Source organism: Manacus candei, unplaced genomic scaffold, assembly GCF_025592945.1.
Source record: "Manacus candei isolate 608988 ecotype Guabito, Panama unplaced genomic scaffold, ASM2559294v1 h1tg000035l, whole genome shotgun sequence".
Lineage (NCBI taxonomy): Eukaryota > Metazoa > Chordata > Aves > Passeriformes > Pipridae > Manacus > Manacus candei.
Genome location: NW_026138083.1, coordinates 5,500,591 through 5,518,323, shown reverse-complemented (window position 1 = coordinate 5,518,323; position 17,733 = coordinate 5,500,591). Strand labels below are relative to the sequence as shown.

At 46.9% G+C, this 17,733-nt stretch overlaps 1 protein-coding gene and 1 long non-coding RNA gene across 2 annotated transcripts in view; one reads left to right on the top strand and one right to left on the bottom strand.

Moving 5' to 3' along the window:
* Window positions 1–3,788, bottom strand: part of LOC127473335 (uncharacterized) — a 70,716-nt gene extending 66,928 nt beyond the window's left edge. Inside the window, exon 1 of the long non-coding RNA XR_007905372.1 lies at window positions 3,058–3,788. This is a non-coding gene — a long non-coding RNA (uncharacterized LOC127473335). The remainder of the gene's footprint in view (window positions 1–3,057) is intronic.
* Window positions 3,788–17,733, top strand: part of JAG1 (jagged canonical Notch ligand 1) — a 35,257-nt gene continuing 21,311 nt past the window's right edge. Inside the window, exons 1-3 of the mRNA XM_051792773.1 lie at window positions 3,788–4,198; window positions 5,012–5,317; window positions 16,068–16,119. Of these exons, the coding sequence (XP_051648733.1) occupies window positions 4,121–4,198; window positions 5,012–5,317; window positions 16,068–16,119 (436 nt within the window). The 5' untranslated portion in view covers window positions 3,788–4,120. The remainder of the gene's footprint in view (window positions 4,199–5,011; window positions 5,318–16,067; window positions 16,120–17,733) is intronic.

The following is a 17,733-nucleotide window of genomic DNA, read 5'->3' as shown; positions in this document are numbered from 1 at the left end:
GTTTAGATCACTCAACTGTGCAAATGGGTTCATCTGCTGGAATGTGTTGCTCCGAAATGTGTGTCAGCCAAGCAGCACGGCACGGTCCCTATCTCTGCCTCCACGACACTCATCCAAGTGGGGAGGTCAGCCCCAGTGCTGCAAGAGGAAAATGAAGTGTTGTGGGTGTATTATAGGAAAGGCCTTATCTAAAAGCTCACTCATCCGTGATTGACTGCAGCGATATGTCCTTCTCCTTGCAACAGGGAAGCTTAACTCCCAGATAAAGGATTATCCAAGTGGATGAAATTTTCCCTCTTTCACCCAGTGTGGCCAGAATTATACCTAAAGCTACAGCAAATTAATTTTAATGGGTAATTTCGAGGAGCAAAAATACTTTTATAAAAATCTACAGAAACAAAGGGCTTCTGTATCCTCTTTGCTGTGAAATGAGGTCGTCGAGCTTTATGAATTCTTTATGACTACGTATTCCACGTGTCAACAGAATCTTTTCTGGTAGCCCTTTAACTGTTTTACTGGAGCCTGATGCAGGATCAGGCCCCCATGATTATGCAACTGCCTTGATCTGCATTACAGTAGTAAACAAAAGTTTAGTCACTGACTTCAAAATGAGATGGATCAGGTCCCTGAACGAAGAGTTTTTCCAGGGGCGCCATTCCAAGCTTACCTTCAGGTATCACAAATCTAAGGAAATCCTGTGGGATTGTTCACAGCCACGACTCAATGACTCACCGAGCTTTAAAAGGAAATTACAACTTTCCTAACACAAAGAATTGACTTCACGACACCTGACCCTCGTAAGCCAGGCACTCCCTCTGAAGGCTGTGATCCCCGTCCCACCAAAGTCCTGGGCAATCTCCCAGTGGCTTCAATGAACAGCTCTAAATTAAGGAACTGATTCAGGCCCAAAGCAAAGCAGTGCCTGTAATTCTGGACTTTGGCACAACTAAATGTCCACAACGGCTTCTAATGTGGATGTGATCTAATTATGTCGGAATAGGAAGATCAGCAGGAAGTAACTTTACGCAGTGTAAGAAGCCAAGTGCCAGACGTCGAAAAGTTCTTCACCAGCCACAAAGGAAGACACGTCGGCTCCACACTTGTGGGACGTGCAAGCAGAGCCCTGCAGCAGGAACTTTATGTGCACCAGTCTCTGGCCACTCAAAGCGGCTCAGTTCAGGCCCCCTGTGCCCACGAAGCAATTTGTATATTGCTGTATCTGTAATGAAATCAGCACCTTAAAAAGATGCCCGGGCTGCAGGCACCATGCTCAGCCGGGTTTCAGTGCTGCTGGGCAGGGGTTAAAGATCTGCCCTTGAGAGCCTGGTGGAGAAAAGCAAGAGATGGGACTTCAAGGGTAAAATTTGGGACTAAATAAAGTGATTTCACCGCTGACTTCCATGAGGTCAAAATTTCTTCTGCGAGGGACAGGGTTTGCAACGCGCTTCTGCCACCTGACTCGTGCTCTGCTTTGCTTTACCCATCAGTAATACTCCCCATCTCAAGACACTGGGAGGTTTAATTCATTAATGCTTGCAAAGCATTTTAAGTTGTTGGACGAGTAATTGTGTTTGAGGGCAGCTACACTGCTGAGTCACAAGCACTGTGGGAACCAGAACTCTGGATTTCCTAAGCACTGGAGTCAAACAGGTGGAGTAACCTGTTACAGAAAGGTCAACTCCAGACCTGCCCTAAAGGTACAGAGCGTAGCAGCAAACAGCAGGGTATTTAAAGGCCCAGAGGAGGAGATGTGTGGCACTTGGGAATGAGTAACATCTATACAGGCTGTGGAAGCTAAACCATACCCACTGGAAAAAAAGAAGAGAGGCACTGGTTCTTCTATCACCAAACTGCAGCCACGCTGTGGATAAAACACAATGAAGGTTTACCAGCCTAAGAAAAGTTAATTACTCCAAAAAGAAACAACCAATACTGTTGGAACTTGGGAGCTGAATGAGGCTGGAAGGAGTATTCGGCAACCACACACCTCACGGGCAATGCCAAAATTGCTGGGATGTGATTTGTGAACTCAAATGGGAAGTGATCTGCAGGAGTTGGATGGAGGTCTGAGCACAGCTCTAAGGTGAGGGGCACGAATACCACCAGCTTCCCTGCCTGAGGCACTCCAGAATGGGACACCATAGCCAAGAACAGGCACGCGCTTTGCTTTTGCCATAGGAAATGAAAACAAAGGATATAAAATTAGGTCAGAAATCTTGTTTTCCTCTGTGCCACTGACTCTGGTGTATAAAATAGACATTCACACATCTACTGTGTTAGATCAGAGTGGAATAGGACATCAGAACACAAGAATAGCTGTTCTGGGTCAGACCAAACGTCATGTAGGCCAGGTTCCTGTCTCCAGTGCCTCAGGAAAAAAGGGACAGGGATGCAGTAAGTTCCCAGCAGAGTCACCCGATTTCTAGACCAGCAGCCCAGGGACTTTCCAAACCAGAGACAAAGTTAGGGGTGGGGTTTTTGGGGTTTGGTGGTTTTTTTTTGTTCAGTGCCCTTTGATGTGTGGCTCTTCCTCTGGGAACAACTCTGAATGCTTTCTGTGCAAACTGTTGGGCTTCTCAGCGCCCTGTGGCAGGGAGTCCCCCAGGTGACCACCACCTGTTTGTGTGGCTCTGGACCCTGCTCCTGAAAGGATGCGTGAGGCAGACAAACCCCAGCAATCCCCTGGAAGCTGGGACGAACATGTGCAGTGCGGGGAACAGGGTCCCCGACGGAGTCTGAGCCAGCACTCACTTCCCGGGACTGATCGGCTGAGGGATCTTTCCTCCCACTTGGACCCCGGGAGGCCCTCGGCGGTGCGGCCTCGTGCAGAGGAGGAGACAACGAGTCGCACGGTGGCGACTGCCGCCTCGGCTTCCCTCGGGAGAGCCGCTGGCCAGGGCTACCTCAGAGCCCCGGGCCGGCCGCCCCTCCCGTCCCCTCAGGGAGCGCCGACCCGCTCCCGCGCAGCGCCCCCCGCCCCGGCCCGCCTCAGGCACCGCGGGGAGGGAAGGGCGGCCGCCGCCGCCGGCCCGGGGCAAGGGTAGAAAGGTTTCACACCGCAAAAAGCGCTCCCGAACTCTTCATTCCTCTTTCGAGCGGCCCGGAGGAGGAGAGGAGGGACGGGCCGGGGCTCCCGGGCGGGCGGGCAGGACCCGCGCGCGTCCCCTCAGCGAGCGGCGGGGCGGGAAAACCCCCCGGCCGCGAGCGCCGCCGAGGGCGCGCGGGAGCCGCTGAGGGCGCGCCCGCCCCGGCGCTCCCAGGGCCGCCCCGGCGGGGCTCCTCCCGCTCCAGGTAGCGCTGGAAGCACCTGCGGAGCGGCGCTTCCCGAGGGACGGGCCCCCGGGGCAGCCGGGGCGCGCCGTCTCCCTCAGGCGGAGGAGGCGCCGCCCGCAGCTCGCTCCATGCCATGCCATGCCATTCCGTGCCATCCCTCCTCTCCGCCTCCGCCTCCTCCTGCCGGTACCTGCCTTCCCCTGACCGTGCCGTGCCATTCCCCTCCTCCTCTCCCTCCCTCCTCCTCCTCCTCTCCCCTCATGCATATGGATGGGCGCATGCGCCCGCCGCCCTGGGCTAGATGAAGCGGAGCGGCGGCGGCGCTCCCAGACGGGCGGGCGGCTGCGGGGCGGTGCGTGTGCTGCATGTGCGTGTGTATGTGTGAGTGTGTGTGCGTGTGTGTCTCGGGGGGGCGAGGGGCTCCGCCGCAAGGAATAAAAGGATTGGGATAATAATCGCAGTAATAAAACAAAACAAAACAAAAAAAAAGGACCAAAAAAAAAAAAAAATAGAGAGAGAGAGAGAAAAGAAAAGGGAAAGAAAAGAGGGGAGGCGAGAGAATAAGGCGGATAAAAGGAGGCCGGGCTGCTTTGCATTGAAGAGCGGGGCGCTATTGAAAGCGCTTGAAAAGCGGCGTTGTCCGGCGCGGGTGCGCCGCGGTATATTAGAGCGGGGCGGCGGCGGCGGCGGCAGCAGCAGCGGCGGCGGCGCCTCCTCCTCCTCCACCTCCTCCTTCTCCTCCTCCTCCTCCCTCCTGGCCCTCCCCGTCCCGTCCCGACCCGGAGCGAGCGGCGGCGGCGGCCCTGCAGGCGGGCGGGCGGGCAGCGCGGCGGCGGCGGCGGGCGGCATGCGTGCGCCCCGGCGGGCAGCCGCGGCGGCGTGCTCCATCCTCACCCTCACCCTGCTCCTGGCGCTGCGGGACAAGGTACGTACCTGGGCACCCCCGGGAACTCTGCCGCTTCTCAGGAGTGCTTGCGGGATTCGGGTGTTGGGAAGCCCGGACGGGGCGCTCCTTGCGGAGTGACTCCGGCCGGAGCGGAGCCGCTGCCCCGTAACTTCTCTGCAGGAGCGCGCCTTGCAGCGAGGCTTAATTCCGCGGGAATAAGAAATGCGATTACTGCGTTTTGATTTTTTTTTTTTTACCTCCGAAATTACTTATTTCACCGCCCTTTTTTTATCCTTTTTCAATTTATTTATTTTTTTTTTATTTTTAATGAGCCCAATTGCAGCACTGCTGGGCTGACTAATGAGCGGGGTCTGAGTCTCAGCTGGGCAGCTCCGGCTCAGCTGCACCCCGAAGGAGCAGAGGGTTTGCTCGGTTGCCTTTCCAGGGTGTGCATTAGCTACATCGTTTTGTTGGGTTTGCCCTCGCGTACGCACCCTTGGCTTGGTTTAATTTTATTTCCTAACGATTTGGAAGCCTTCCTCACGCTGTTTTTTTTTTTCGGAGTTGGCACTTGAGGTTCTTTTTTAGCATTAATGGCGTTATTTAGTTGGGATGATTTATGAGCCCTTCTGATAGGGAAAAGCTTAGAGTGGTTGGCTTTGTTTTATTTTTAATGTTATGTGTGTGGTTCTTGAAAGCACGCTTAAAATTACTTTCTCCTATCTGTAGAATTGTTGTAGATTGAGTCTGGAGAAAAAAGTGAGGTAACTGTCTGTTTCTTGTTTCTCTCTTTTTTTTGTTTGTTTTTTTTTTCTTTTTTTTTCCCCTCCGGTTGTTTCTTGGGATTAACAGGTGACTTTAGCGTCGGGACAGTTCGAGTTGGAGATCTTATCCATGCAAAATGTGAATGGTGAACTGCAAAATGGAAATTGCTGCGATGGCACCCGAAACCCAGGAGATAAAAAATGCACCAGAGATGAGTGTGACACCTACTTTAAAGTTTGCCTGAAGGAGTATCAATCGCGGGTCACTGCTGGCGGTCCTTGCAGCTTCGGATCCAAATCCACTCCCGTCATCGGAGGGAATACCTTCAATTTAAAGTACAACCGGAATAATGAAAAGAACCGGATCGTTATCCCTTTCAGCTTCGCCTGGCCGGTGAGTTGCGTGGCCTGCTCTGGCTCTGCCTCTGTTGGACGGTGGTCTTTGAGATGTCCTTAGTGTGCCGAGCTCTAACTCCTTGTGCCAGGGGAAGAGGGACCGGGATTGGGGAGGGAGAAGGCATCTTGGCAAGAGCATCGGGAATCCGCAGCACAGAAATGAGTAAAATGTGGTGGTGTTTTTGTTTTTGTTCCCCGGGGCTCACAATGCACAGCCTGTTAAATTTGAAAGTCAGATGTGCAGCGAGGGGGATCTAAATGGGTCAGGGAAGCAAACCCAGTATCTCTGCACTTTACAGCATGAATAAGTCTCTTGAGATTTAGAAGGTCAGAAGTTCATTTTTTTCTTTTTTTTTTTTTTTCTTAACCAGTAAAGTCTTGGGCTTAAGCCATAAGAGCAGTGGGTTAGGGGCTGTAGAGGGATCCCGTGTGAAAAGTGTGTGTCATAGCTGGCCTCCTTCCCTGGAGCGTCTTTGGGATGGCTTCCTGCTTCTCCCAAGGGGAAATCTCACTGCGCTTCTCGGTGTGGATGGGAGCTGCTGGAGCTGCTCTTGGTGAAGTAGTTGCCAGCTTCCCTGGGAAGCTGGCTGCGTTTTGAGGGACTTGCAGCCTCCAGGAGGTAAAGACTGAGAAAAGCCTGGCCTTAGCTTTTGGTCCACAGCACACCTTTCCTGGCTACCTGCCTCTGTGGTCCATGGGTTCTGCTTCCCTCTAGTTGTGTGCAAAACTCCGTGGCTCAAGGAGGTGGGGCTCTTTGCTGGGCACTTTTCCAGTGTTGTCCACTCTAGTAAATGCTGGTCAGCCCTGTAGAGCAGAGAGATGGAGGATGGGTGACCCAGTCCTCCTCCAGCGATCCTACTTTGGTTTTGGCTGTGGAAGGAACGCTCACTTAGGCATCAGTGCTGCCTGTTTCTTTTGGGTGCTCAGGAGGGTTGAGTCTCTGATGGTCAGCTCTGCAGAGGAGCCCTCAACTCCCTGCACAGAAAGCGAGGACCATCCTTCCAAAATGGCCATCAGCTGGGACAGAGACACACATGCAGGCTCCGGGGACATGGGATTTGTGGCCATGGAAGAGTGCCATGGCCTGGGATGGCAGGAGGTGCCCCGTTTTCGTGCCCAGCAGGCGAGCAAAAACTGAGGGTGACTGATCCTGGGGGGGTCCTGTGCACAACAGCAGTCTGGCTTTCGAGGTGTCTCTGCGGTGCAAACGCTGAAAGCTCCCAAATTTCTGCTCCTAAAACTTTTAATATTTAGAGATCACCTAGGAAACCAAACTGTTTCCCCCCACACACCCCTTCTCCAAAGGCGCTGAGCAGACAGTTTCCCACCGACTGCCTTGGGATATGTTGATGCTCAGCAGTTTTGTAAATCCAGTCATCCTAACCTAGATGCCTAAGGTCATTTTTGCGAGGGGAGGAGGGCCCTTCCCTGCACCAGGGGAGGGGTGAATCTTGTTTCCTGTCCTCTGCCACTATCCCTGCTGCCGAGGTGGACTCTCCAATCCCTCCAAAGCTTGGCTCTTCCTAGGATAAGGGCTGGTTGCTGGGAGAGCCTAGACTTTTTTTTTTTGGGGGGGGGATGGGAAAGCCCGCCCCAAAAGCATTCCTGCTCCAGTTGTGGTGTAGACACCCACTTTGTAGTCCTGCTGCCAAGTGCTGCAGGCAGCCATGTGTTCTTGAAGTGTCCTGTGCTGCCTCCTACCTGCCTCCTCTGTCAGTTGTGACTTCTGGAATATCGAGGGCTGAAGAGGCACAAGGGAGAAATTAAGTCTCCGTTTTTAAGGAGATAGTATTACAAAGTACAATAGCAGAGTTAACAAAAGTATTCTCTGTTGGAAGTACAAGTCCTTCCTTTCTTTCTCTTTCTTTTTTTTTCTGAACGTGAAATGAGATAAAACTGTTATCAAATATGCCATCAAAGGGATAAAGGGCTTTGTAAAAATCTGAGGTATTTGAAGCTCTGCCAATGGCTGTAGTGCTTGTGTTGCAGATTTTTGACTTTTTTTCTGAAAAGTCAGGTACATCAAGGATTTTTTTTTTTTAACTAACCCCCTTCTCTGCTCCCAGTAATTCGAGTGCCCTGAATCTGAAGATATGTGTATAAAAATGGTGTGAAAATCGAACGTGTTGCTTCCAACAGCCCCTCTCTTCATAGGGCTGGGAAGGGAAATCTGTGTGTAGAGGGTGGGTTTGGGGGGGTGGTGACCCTGGGAGAAGTTTCCTAAGCTTGTCTGCATCTTAGTAAAAGAAATGCTTCTATTGTCCTGCTGAGTCTAATTCAGCACTGGAATCCTGGAGCAGCAGCAGCAGCAAAACCCCAGTGCAGCCTTTGAAACGTGTAAAACTCAACAACTTCAGACACCCTATTCCAAAAATTCCAGGCTTATGAACCAAACTCTTGCTTATTCCCATGCAGAAATGCACTTTTTGAGACTCTGATGAGAGTCTGTTTGCAATTATCAACCCTGCCTTCCCAGCTTTAGCTTCCACAGGACACAGCTTTTATGCTGGCCATTGTGACTTCCAAATGGCATTTGAACAAAAGAATATCTAATGTGGCAAAGCTCTTATTTGTCCTAAAATTGTGTACACAAATCACTTGAGGCGTTTTCAAAGCCGTAAGGATAAAGTAGGAAACTTAATTAGTCAACTCTAATCTGATGCTGAAATTTCAGAACGTAAAAAAGAAAATTTCTTTAGGTGGGTGAATACTGTGGACTTTAGTAAAAGCTTGAGGTTAGCATTGCATCTACCCATGTGGCTAATCATGAGAGATGGCTTTGAATACATTCAGCTTAAAATTGTAGTAAAGGTAATAAGACCAAGACCAAAATGTTAATCATATTGCTCTTGAAAATTCATGCCCATCTCTGAATACGTATTGTTTGTGTTCTGCTCTCTGAGGGAGCCTTTTCTTGGATGTTCCAGCTTGAGTCAGTAACATTAAGAAGTCTTGTTGCCTTGACTACTTTAAAAAAAAAATACTTACAAAACCCTCTTCCCATGTCAAGTTGCCCCCTTATGCTGTTTGTGAAAAATAGGTGTATTGCATTAGAGGCCTTTATTCATCATGTAGGAGAGGAAGGAGAGAGAATGGGCTCCTTTAACTGTATTGTTAGAGTGGGCTTGTAGTTGTAATGTAGATTTGAAGTGTCAGAGTCTTATTAATAACTTATGTGGTTTGCTCTTGTCAGTTTTGATATGTGCCCCTGTGAGTAATGGGTGTGGAGATGGTGGGCCATGAATTAATTTAAGTGATGGGAGGTTTGAGGAAGTTGCTAGGAAACAGGGCAGCAGAGCAGCATAAAGGAACTGGAGTGGATCAAAAAGCTGCCCCTGCAGTAGCTGGTAATTCTTCCAGTAAATTGAAACAATAGTGATGATGATTTAAAAAAAAAAAAATAAAATGGACTTAGGCTTCCTCCGTGCATTCATTTTGAGACTTCACTGACTTTCTTGACAGGCAAGCTTGGCTTTATGAAGCCATATAAAAAAGCATGGAACAAAAGGATTTCCATGTTCCACTTGTCAAAGTCTGTCTCAACAAGTTTTGTTTCGTGGCAGACACATGTTCTTCTCTGACATCAATCAAATCTCCTGGCTTTCTTAAAGAACCCAAAGTGTGATGTGTGCTGTACCTTAAGGGAGCTGAGCATCAATTAACTAAGCAAAACTTAGCACCAAACTTTGCTTTTATGTAAAGAAAGATCTTTTGGGGGTTTGGCGAGACTATGAGTAAGAAGGTCAAACTTGGCAATTCCTTTGGTATGCATAGCTCCAATTTCAAACAGCTTGTTTATCCTGAAATTATGATCCTTGTAATTATTTAATATCGGGGCCAATTGTACCAACACACCAGGAAACAACTGAGGTGGAAAAAAACCCTCCAGCACCTGAAGGAGTTTAGCATAAAACACAATTAAAAAGAGTTTTGAATGTCTTGTTTCAACCTTATGCTAAAAAATACAATAGTCAGCCTTTCCCCTTTTTAATGACAAACCTTAGTGCTGCTGGTTCCTGAAGATGTAAAATATGTTTTCTGGGTAGGCATTGTTTTTTCTGGCTAGAAAGACATGATGAAAGAGCTTTAGTATTTTTTAAGCTTTGTGAACTTTTTCCCCCTGTCTTCCAAAATACTAATCTGCAGCTGATATTAAAGTAACAGACTTTTGAATCTGAGAGAAAAATATCACTTCATTCAGCTGCTTTTCTTTTTTTCCCTTTTCAACCCAGTTTGTCACAGTCATAAGAATAAAATTTGGAGTTTGATTTTGTTTTTCTCTTCCTTCAGTTAACTTTTTGAAAACTTGTAGAAGCAAGTGGTAGATATTGTTGGAGCTTTTCTTGAAGAATTCATGATAAGTCATCTTGGAGCATGGGCAGATCAGAAGAAATTTTTATAATAACAAAATGCATATTAATCAAATCCACACTCTGTCATTTATTGCTGAATTAATAATTTAAGATTAAATCTTCAGCACTCAAAGTGCAGTGTTTTGCCTAGGATTACTATCCAGTGCAGAGCTGGGAGTATTAAGTGACATCTGAAGCATAATTAGCATCACAAGGCTGTTTTTTCCCAGGACTGCAGAGAAGTGATGCATCCATTTGGAGTTTTTGGGCTTCTTACATGTTCTTAGGAGTTATTTATGTTCCAGCCAGTTCAGAACTTCATCTCCCTGGTAAATCCATTTGACTATATTACCATAATATGTCTAAAAACAAATCCTCATCCTGCCTGCTCCCAGAATTTTTGTTCTTGTTAGAATAAAGGCCTGCTCCAGTTTAACTTCAGTGGCAGCTGGATTGGGCCTGGCACTGAGGCTTATTCCTAAACTTTCTCAGACTACGTACATCCAGCACTGTCAGCTTGTTTATGCAGCTGGAAGTCAGTGTGTCTGAAAGTGAATTGCATAAAATTGATGCTTTATGCCTGAAGTTCTAGTTCAGCCCAGGGAACACACTGCTTCACTGTGGGCTGGAGGCTGGAATAGAAGTCAGCTGGTTCTGAAGCTGGGGAAGTTGGATCTGAGCTGTTTATCCCAACTTCAGTTCTTAATGGAGTTCTGATGCCCTGCAAAACAAGAGCCTTAAGCTACAGTTCTGAAAAGCATTTCTCTGTAGATAAGGTATCCCTGTAGATAATACAAATGGCAGGATTGGTTTTGAAACTGAAACTAAACTTGCCTTTGAATTTCTGTTGATGAGTAGAAGTTTAATGGACTCAGTTCTAATAATTTATTTGGTAACCCATATGCCTTAACACAGGGAAAGATATCAAAACTAGAAGCTGTTGAGTTCGTGTCTTGTTAGTCTGTGGAGCTCATGGTTCTGTGGTCACTGCTCTGCAGCATAAATTACACCCATTATTCTTGTAGTGTTCAGAAGAAACTGCAAAAAGTGGATAGAAGTGGTTAAAGTGGTTTGTAAATAGTCAAACATCCAGAGTCCTTCACCAGCTCGACCCAGTTCTTAGGCACTTAGGTAAATAAGTAGAAAGGCTTCTTGTTCAGGCTTGCTCCATGTGAACCTGACTGTTTTGCTTGGCTGGCTACTAGGTATTCTCTCTATTAACCTTGCCACCCTTTTGTAACTGGTGCATTTAATTATCAGTGGGATGCTTTAAACAGGTAGGGGGACTGATAAGAGCAGGTAATCTGCTTGTTGGGGAAGCTTGAAAGCAACCATTGACATTTTGGCCTATCTGTTGCTCTTTGACAAGTGGGGCTCCGTGAGAAAATAACTCTGTAACTAGATAAGGTGCTGATTAAAATGCTGCTCTAGTATGAAGCACCCTGGTAGCTGAGATCACTTAAAATCATTAATTTAAAAAGAAAGGAAAAAAAAAGCTACTATACTTTTTTTTTCTTTTCTTTTCTTTTTTTTTTTTTTAAAGGAGGGGAGGAGGGAGGACCCCAAGTCTCCCCCCCCCTCTACCCCAGTACATTGTTCCATTAATGCCATGCTAGTTTTATGATTGGAATACATTGTAGTCCGGCCACCCAGACAGAGGCATTGACTGCTAATATTAACCAAGAACAATAGAGTGGCCATACTGACTGCAGTGAGGATTACAGAACATAATGGGGCCTATCCAAAAATAATGCTAATACAGGACAAGCAACAGGAAGCAGCAGTAGACTCAGCATTGCTCGGCTCCCAGACAAACCATGGACTTACTTCACACAATGGCAACTTCAGCACATTATGTATTCACAGGATACTCATTATTCCAGCAGGCTTGCCAGATCAGAGATCAGCCTGGTTTACTGGATGCTTAAGCGTATGCATAGTTTGGATAGCGGTACTTTTGTGTCCTTCATCATCTGGCAGGAGGGTGGCAGTTGTATTGCAGTGAAGGTCTTGACTTCATTGGCACAAGCCAAGGCAGGATGGGGGAAAATCTCTCCTGGAAGCCGCTGCTATAGTTAAATTTGTTTTCATGTCCTCTCCTTTACGTGGCTGTGCAGTGTTTACTGGCACTGGCAGCACTGAAGGAAGGCTAAAGGAGCTGTGTTTTTGTGTGGGCATATTCTGATGAGGCTCTTGGCCGGGCTGCCTGCTCGGGGTTCAGCTGAGCTCTTGGCCATGACGTTGCCATGGCTTAGGCTGGGTTTATGTAGGCAGAGTCAGGAGAGTAACAGCTTTGTAGGGTGTTGCCTCGTCCTTACGTAGGTTGTCCCAAAGAGGAGCTTCCTGATGATGTTCCACTTGACAAAAGGTTAAGAGGGTTAGGTGGTTTTCTTCCTTTTCCAAAATATGTTTTGTTGCTACTCTTCTGAAACTCTGGGTGTCTGTGTGTCTTTTGTTTAAAAGCGTCCCATCTGGAACCCAAAACCTTGGGTGTTCGGGGGCTTTTTTCCCCGTGTCATCTGGATGGTTCACATGTCATCTGGATGAGGAGCCAGTTGCCTTTAGCTCCTTTGAAGGAACATTCAGTTGTCCAGGCTGGTGGTGTGACGCTGTGATGTGTCTGTGGAGCGTCATCGTAACTTCTCACAGTGTGACAGAGGTACCGAGTGAAAGTCCTGCTGATGTTTAGAGGAAGTGGGTTTGTGACTGGCTTTAACCCTGCTCAGAGATGCCCCTGGGCACTTTGGAACGTGCCTCAGTTTCCCTCTTCCCTCTCCCACCCCCTTCCAGCTGTAGGGAGGAGGTTGCCAGCCCTCTTGGCAGTGAGCTGTGTCCTGCTGTGACAGTGCCCTGGCTGTCCCTGGGATGCAGACAGGGCGTGAGCACCTTCTCAAACTGCTCTTCACAGCTGTGCAGGGCTGGCAGGGCGTGAGGAGAACGTTACTGGGCTTAACCTGCTCTCCTTGTTTGGCAGAGGAGGAGCAGGCGCAGCACTCTGGATGCAAACTTCCCACTGCATTTGTCTAGTCATGGTTTCACATGCTCAGCAAAGCTTTTGCATGCTCTAACCACAAGGAGAGGAGGGAAAGAAGTTGGACTAGTTGCAACCTCTTTGGAAAAGGAGGCAGTCCTTCCACCAAGTGCTGGATGTTTTAATCTATCCCTGGCCCTCTGACTTGCAGAGAGCCTTTAGAAGCCAAAGTACAAAAGCACCTCTTTTGGGTGGATGTCTGGATGAGGGGAGGGAAGAAGGTAATCAAACAGAGAGCTTTAAACACCACCTGCTTACCGGGAGCTGCCAGCATTTCATTTAAATAACCATCAAAGAGGTTGCATTGCCCTTTCAGACCCTTAAAAGGGACGGTTTCTGATGGATTTCAGGGTCTTCACAGTTTTTTGGGTTGTGTTATCAGTGGATCAAGACTAAATCGTGGTGTCTTGTCATTGAGGAAAATAACTCTTACACGTTGGTGCTTGCTTTGTTTTTTGGAGTATGCACTTGACCGTTTCCATCCTCTCCTACCTTAACTCACAGGAGTTTTGCTGCCTTTCAGTCAGTCCTCTGGGCTGATCAGACTGTGGATGTTCTGCAAAGTGTACAAACTGACTGTTCCTTTCAAGCTGCCTTTCCTCTCCAGCCACAATCCCTGCCTTCTGGTCAAGCTCAGGTTTACAGTGGCTAATTGGGTGTGACTCTGGAAAGTTCACTGCTGCCTTGTTGCCAAGGACATTGCTTTGATGGAATAAGGTGCATGATGTGGAATTCTCATGTCTGGATATATATATTTATTCAAAGATGGGCAGAGGTCATCTATGGGCATGGGAAAACTTAAACCTCCATGGTGTAAGCAGTCATTCCTGAGATATCTGAATCGCTGATCTATAGAGTGGGGATGATATGCACTTTTAAAAAATCTCAACAGTGCAGCTTTGCACAGAACTGCATTTTTTGAGGGGTGAGGGAATTAACTAGAGGTATGTGATAGTTGGATTGTTGAGGGAGGCTCTGGGTGTCTGTGTGTCTTTTGTTTAAAAGTGTCCCATCTTGAACACAAAGTCTTGCGGGTTTTTGGTTTCCCCCCTCCCCCCCATGCTGAGAAGGACTGAGCCAAGAGCTCAAATGCCATTCTTTGTATCATCCCTTCTCAGGACAGAGATTCTTCATTTAAAATACTCAGACGAGGTGAGAGGGGGCAAATGGAAACAAGGGAATTGCCAGGGTAGGGCTATTCCCCCTGCATTTTGTTTTCATGCAGATAAGCATCTCCTCTTTTTAAACGAACTCCTGTGTGGTGTTGGAAAGTGGTCACACAAGTATCTAGCAACAGTAGCACTCAGAGCGAGGATTCAGCCTTTCCTTTCCTTAAGGGCTAGGTGTGTTGGTAAACAGTCCTGAGAACCAGCAGGGAACTGTTGCTATGAGTTTAGACAAAATATCTTCCAAAACAATTATGCAAGGCCGAAAGGAAAACATCCTTAACTTTATTGGAAGTAGTGCTGGTTGCCATAATTCATTCTCTATATCATAATATTTTTTTTCAAGCTTGCAGTAACATGTTGTGCTTGTACTGCATAATGTTGGTAATTAAACCACTGAGGAAGCACCCAAGATAGTGCAATCTGCATCTGTAATATGGCTGGGGAGTTCTATTCTGGTTTTGTTTGTTTGCTTTGGTTTTGTGTTTTGTTTTGTTTTGTTTTTTTTTTTACCACTGACTTGTGTAAGGACTTCTTAAATCTCTTTTAAACAGTGTTGGATGATCGTGCTGTCTTTTCAGAGTTTCTTTCAAGTTGTCAGACTTTTGGTCTAGAATAGTAACAAATCACTTTTCATGAAATATTAACCAAAAATGGTTTGGGCCAATGGAGCCTCTGCATAGAAGTTTGGGTGCATGTCTCGGCTTGCCCAGCTTTGCTTACTTTTGGAAGCATTTTCCCACAGTTATCAGTGAACAGAATGGAATCCCGGTCTGCTTTGAATATGAAACATATTTAGGCTATATTGCAAGCCGGTGTCCATCACAAACTAGGGTTCCATTCAGAGGCTGCATGCTGTGTCCAGTCGTGAGAAAGCAGCTCTTTTTTTTTTTTTTTTCCCCTTCTTTTTTGTTTCCTCTTCTCTTAAGGAATCTGAGGTCTGCCTTGCCCTTGCACCTTGTAGCAGCTCACTCTCGGATCTGCACTTTGGTTTCTGTTGCAGAGAAGGCTGTGACTGAGCACAGATACAGACACAATTAAGAAGAAATAAACCTTACGATGCACAGCTGCTATGGCAAAGCATCAAAACCCTTCACAGAGAGTTTTTGTTCTGTTGCCGTTGTCCTCTCCAAAAAGATGTTACATTTATTGCCTTATCTGTAGTTATTACTACACTTTTTACTTTTCAATTTTATTTTTTTTTTTTTTGGAAGGGTGGTGTTTTGTTTTGGTTTTGAATCATTGTGTAAGTTTGGACATGGCAATTTTGAAAGATACAGCTGGGATAATAATATCTCGGAGTGGAGCTGGAGGAGGAGAAGATGTTTTAATGGCCCTTGTTCTCAAGTTAGGATTGAAGATAAAGGTGGCTTAGATGTAATAGCTGGCACTTTTCCAGCCCGTGGAGTCACTTCAGTCGGTTTATGCTTATGATTATTATTATTGGAGTGCTGGAGAGCTCATTGGCAGCTCGGAGCATCTGTAGCTGTGACACGGGGTGGATAGCGCGGCTTCCCTTCCCCTGCTCTTCCAAAGAGTCTGCTCTTAGCCTTTGTTTTACAAAGGCTTCTCTCTCACCCCACCCCCTTCCCGTATCCATCAGTCCTTCCCTCCGTTACCTGATACTTGTGGGAGCCGCGATGGCCCTCGCGCAGACAAAGCTTTCAAAGGGGGCGCTGAAAAGCCAAGTCCCTGGAGATCGCGCTGTCAAGGCAGGGCGCGGTAATCTTAGCAACACTTCTTGCTTTCAGGAGGGCTGGGGGGAAGGGACATCAAGACCGCTTTTCTGTAGCCGAAATCCTTTTGAAGCAGTTTTTCGAGAAGCGGGGGTTCGGTTTGGGGTTGTTTTTGATGCTGTCCCGGCGCTTCGTGCCTTCGAGGCGCAGCGTCAAAGGCTGCGCTCCCCGGCTGAGCACATAAGATGCTTTGACGATGGCAAAGATGAGCTATCCGAGGTGAAAGGTCTTCTAAGTCAGACTGGATAAGGTAGCTTACAGGCTCTCAAGAAGATCGCGTTTGCCTCAAGTATAATCTTTTACCTATTTATGTTTCCAAGTGTTCGGCTTTGGGGCAGAGACCATAATTTTTCTTTTTAATTAAAATGGGGGTTTTGTTGGTTTTTTGGGGGGTTTGGTTTGTTTTGTTTTTTTTCCTAAGTCATGTGTGGGTTTGAAACTAACTCTTATTTCTCTTTTGCAGAGATCCTACACGTTGCTTGTGGAGGCATGGGATTACAATGATAACTCCACAAGTAAGTATTCATTCCACTGGTTTACTTCGTTTGGACACCTCTGCTTCCCGTGCACTGAAAGGCCTCTGGTAGTTTAACCAGCTTGTTGTGAATTAGAGCGCAGAGGGAGGGAAAAGTTCTCCCTCAAAAAGTTTGGAGCAATTCCTCCAGGCTCTGCAGCAGCCTGTCTCCCTTTTTGCCTGCAGAGGGTGAGTAGCTCACTCACCTAGGCACCAACAGTTTGCCTAAAAATAGATGCTGTTAATTCCTTCTCTCTCCTTAGGGAGACTAAAAGCCAAGGGATTTATTCAGGTTTCTTTGTTTGGAGTTTTTTCTTTTTTTAATTAAGTATAATATTTAGAAGCCTAAGTCCTGTTCACTTGAGACCTCTCTCTTTACTTCTGAAAACTGAACGTGCAGCTTAAAAAAAAAAAATAATAGAAAACCATAAAATCTCCATTAGATTTGGTCTAGATATCCATCTAATAACTGTAGATGACAAATAGGAGTGACTGCCAGCTCTTCCTTGGGAGTTGGATGTCTAGGGATTTATACTCAGGGGCTGAAAAATACTTACCAAACACGACCTGGTAGAGCTGGCTGGAAACCAAGGGTGGGAATCTTTTGCTTGGAATGTCTTTGGTTGGTCTCAGAAAGGTTCTGCAAAGCTCTTCCTGTTGACAGAGGAAGCTGTACAGGGTCTCTTGGCATATGAGCTGTTCTGCTTTTTGCCTGTTGTTTCTGAAGGAGGTGGGCAAAATTAGCTGTATCTTCACTCTAAGGCTTGAACAGAGTGTGTGGTAAAAGCCACAGCAGAGAGTGTGAATCTGAACTCATAAAGCTTTTGTTGACACAACAAGCCTTTCCCTTCAACAAGGAAGCAGCAGCACTGTGGCCCATCTTACAGAAATCTTATAGCAACTCCTTGTAGTCCACCTTGGAATGCCAGGTGAGAACCAGGCAGGAATGAAATGGGCTTCACACCTCCCAAGAGAAAGGCCTTGTAGTCTTTGAAATACACGGTAGTCTTTGAGTCTGGGACCCTTTCTGAGCAGTTCTTTGTATTTTTTTTTTTTTTAATATACATGGAATATCCTGTTAGTTTATAGTTCCAGAAAAGCAGTTGTCCATTGCAGTTGATTCCTGTGACCTGTCAGGGGTAGCCTCAGCCAGCCACGTTCAGCACTGTGGCAGTACCTGTGATTCCAGGCTCTACCCCAGTCATGGAGCAGTGGCTGGGAAACTTCTTGGCCATGGAGTGTTTTATGGAGAAGAAGAAAATAGATGCTGCAGCAGCAATGTTGTATTAAAAATGGGAGATGCCTGAATTCAAAATGAAAGTCGTGTTTATAGTAGGATCTGAGAATTTCTTCAGACTGGGTCTCTGCCACTTTTACTATTATTAGAGCTCATCTTTTTTCATGAAACAACTGCATTTCCAAAGCTACACAATGAACCCTTTCTTTGCTTTCATGTTCTGGAAGTACAATTGTCTTCAGACAAAATTGCCTCATTTCTCAGCAGTGCATTTGACCAAGTGCAGACATGTTCTTGCATATGTTCCTGATCTGCATTCCTGCTCTAGCTTTGCTGTCACTCATCCATCTGTAGGTCACTTCAGTCACTGCACTGCAC